Here is a 2,742-nt window from a genome sequence, read left to right on the forward strand (position 1 = left end):
GGAGTGTCTCCATTAAATATTTGTGTGGTTGACTTGATAACTCAAACTGGGACTTCATTTGAGTTAACTAAAGAAACACAAAATAATAGCAAAGTTTGTAAAAAAATTTATTAGTTATACATCATTTTATAGCTGGATAACTTTACAAAGTATAATCCAGATGTTATTTTTGATTAATTTGTGAAGATTTTAATATTAGAAGATGATTATCCACTATAATACAGTATTGCCCTCCTTCTCCCCCCCTCTCTCTCACTTCTCCATTTAGTGTATTCTTTTCTTTCTCTTGAGTTCCAAGCTGCTGTCGTAGAGAAGCATTGATTCGCTCCAGTTTTAAAACCCTCCGAGCCAACTGAACACTAATAATAATAATAATAATAATAATAATAATAATAATAAAACAACATAAAAATAAACAATAATTATAAATAAACTTTTAATAATACACATCAAATCTGTCTCATAATAATAATAATAATAATAATAATAATAATAATAATAATCTCCTACTCTAACCTGACCTAATCTATTCTAACCTGCCCTAATTTATTTATAATAATAATGATAGCAATAATAATAATAATAATAATAATGATGATGATGATGATGATGATATTAATATTAATAATAATTGGGGCGAGCCTGAGTGAGCCCCACTAAGATAAAAAGCAGTGTTTTGCTTGCTTAGGCTCACCTCCTCAATATTTTAGCTAATTACCATAACTGTTACATGATTAAGTGTAGAATGAATGTCTTTGTAGTATAGAAATGCTGGTGGCTTTGTGCATATAGTATACCTACTTACCTAGTATATTCTGCTATATTATGGTAAACATATAATTCTGGTACATACATGTACTATTACCCTTTAGAATAAACCAGCAGTAAGTGCTGTTTTGTTTTTTATAATGTATGGCCATCATGTTAAGTTACAGGATCAAAATAAATGGTACATTCTATTGTTATCAATAATAAAACCAGATCCACAATTGCCTTTTAGACTGTAATGCTATTATAAAGAGTTCTTCTTGGTTGACTAACAGTGCTGCTCATTGATGCATTGAAAGGAAATAATCAAACATGTGGAAAAGTAAAAACCCTGGCTAAATATTAACTTTACAAAATTTATTGTTGCACTCAATTTATTTGTTTTGTACTTTAGAGAATACAAACCACTATCATGCATAATGTTGGTTCCTATAGTTACCAGTGCAGTAATTTACTGCTCTAATAATGGAGTAGATTGTTAAGCTAAATCAGCTTTCATAACACATGGCAAACACTACAATGTAGTAAAGGAGTGACAATCAGGCACTATATACGCACAAAATTTTTTAAATTTCTGAATTCTTGTCACAGCAGAAATCTATTTTAAAAAGGGAATGATCCAGGTACTCCCCCCCAGCTTAAATACGGCTATACATATCAACCTCACCTTTTTTCATCATTAGCTTGGAAAAAAGTATTCAGTAAATCATGTCTGGATGGGAGTCAACTTTTCGCAGAGAGCCCTTTGCTGAAGGAAGATTCAGGTATGCTTTCAAGGGGCACTATACCAAGCATCCTACTAAATGTGGACAGAGTATTGTAGTAAAGAAATTCAAAGACAACTACATTTGGGAACGAAATGGCTGGGATTCCACCTTAAACATTTACACTAAAGCTCAAGAATATGCCTCAGCATTTGGAAGAGGACTGGAATTTACTACATGTGAAACAGGTAAAGTTACATTTGCTGGCTCTAGTACAAAAGTCAAGGTCGATGAGTATGCAGCACATGAAGACTATCTTGAAGGGGAATACATCAAATGGTGTAGCAATTATGGGTATGTATCAACTGAAGCTCGTGGAGTGGACCAAATTTTGACAGCCTTCATGCATTGGAGTTGGATAAGAAGCAAAGGAGAAGAAATGGTTGCTGATATACAAGGAGTGAAGAATGGAAGTCGCTATAGATTAACAGATCCTGCTATGATCTCTGTTAATAGGGAATATGGAGTGACTGATACTGGGATTGAAGGAATGGCAATGTTTTTTCTCATTCATCAATGCTCTGGCCCTTGTAAAGGTTTGCCTAAGCCAACAATGGCACAGTTTGTTGGTAAGATACCTGATGAAATGTTGCAGGAAGCTCTTGCTATGCAACAGCTATCAGCAAGGGGAACCACTTATACACATGAAACTAAGTTTTCTGAGGAAATTAGGACGGCTCTGATTTCTGCTTTTTTAGCTATTGCCCAAGGATCCAAGTAGACAATACTTTGTAAAACTATAGTGTAGGTCTTAGCTTCATGTGTGCTTACTTTTATTCCATTTTAATCTTATTGCGTATTGCGTGTTATAGATTTTTTGATGCACAAATATGTAGTGACTAGTGAGTAAACATTTTTATCAATAATTTTTTTGATGCTAAAATTTACAATTGCATGAGTTCCTGTATTTCTGCAAATACCGTATAGCGTCAAATTTTCGTGGGTGAAAGTTTTCATGATTTCATACATTTTTGCTTTCAAGTAAATTTTCGTTAAAAAATTTTCATGATTTAAATAAAATTTCGTGATGATTAAAACCACTCCTATCCATGTGGCCGCGAGTAGCTAGCCTTCCAGCTGGACTTGGAGAAGAAGCAACATGAGTGGTAGCATTATTCGATATTAATTCCCTTCGTGTATCCGTGGCTATCACGTATACCAAGAAAGGTGGGCTCCCTTTATAGGAGAGACTCTTAGCTGTGCAGCCTGT

General features: G+C 33.9%; 1 protein-coding gene across 1 annotated transcript; it reads left to right on the plus strand.

The window, feature by feature from the left end:
- The first annotated feature begins 1,476 nt into the window (after positions 1 to 1,476).
- LOC105315695 (alpha-protein kinase vwkA-like) lies at positions 1,477 to 2,253 on the plus strand. Its single transcript, XM_011410423.1, has one exon. It carries the CDS (start codon positions 1,477 to 1,479, stop codon positions 2,251 to 2,253), a length of 777 nt encoding a protein of 258 aa, XP_011408725.1.
- Positions 2,254 to 2,742: the final 489 nt, after the last annotated feature.

Source organism: Amphimedon queenslandica, unplaced genomic scaffold (genome assembly GCF_000090795.2).
Source record: "Amphimedon queenslandica unplaced genomic scaffold, v1.1 AMPQUscaffold_8764_Cont19296, whole genome shotgun sequence".
NCBI lineage: Eukaryota > Metazoa > Porifera > Demospongiae > Haplosclerida > Niphatidae > Amphimedon > Amphimedon queenslandica.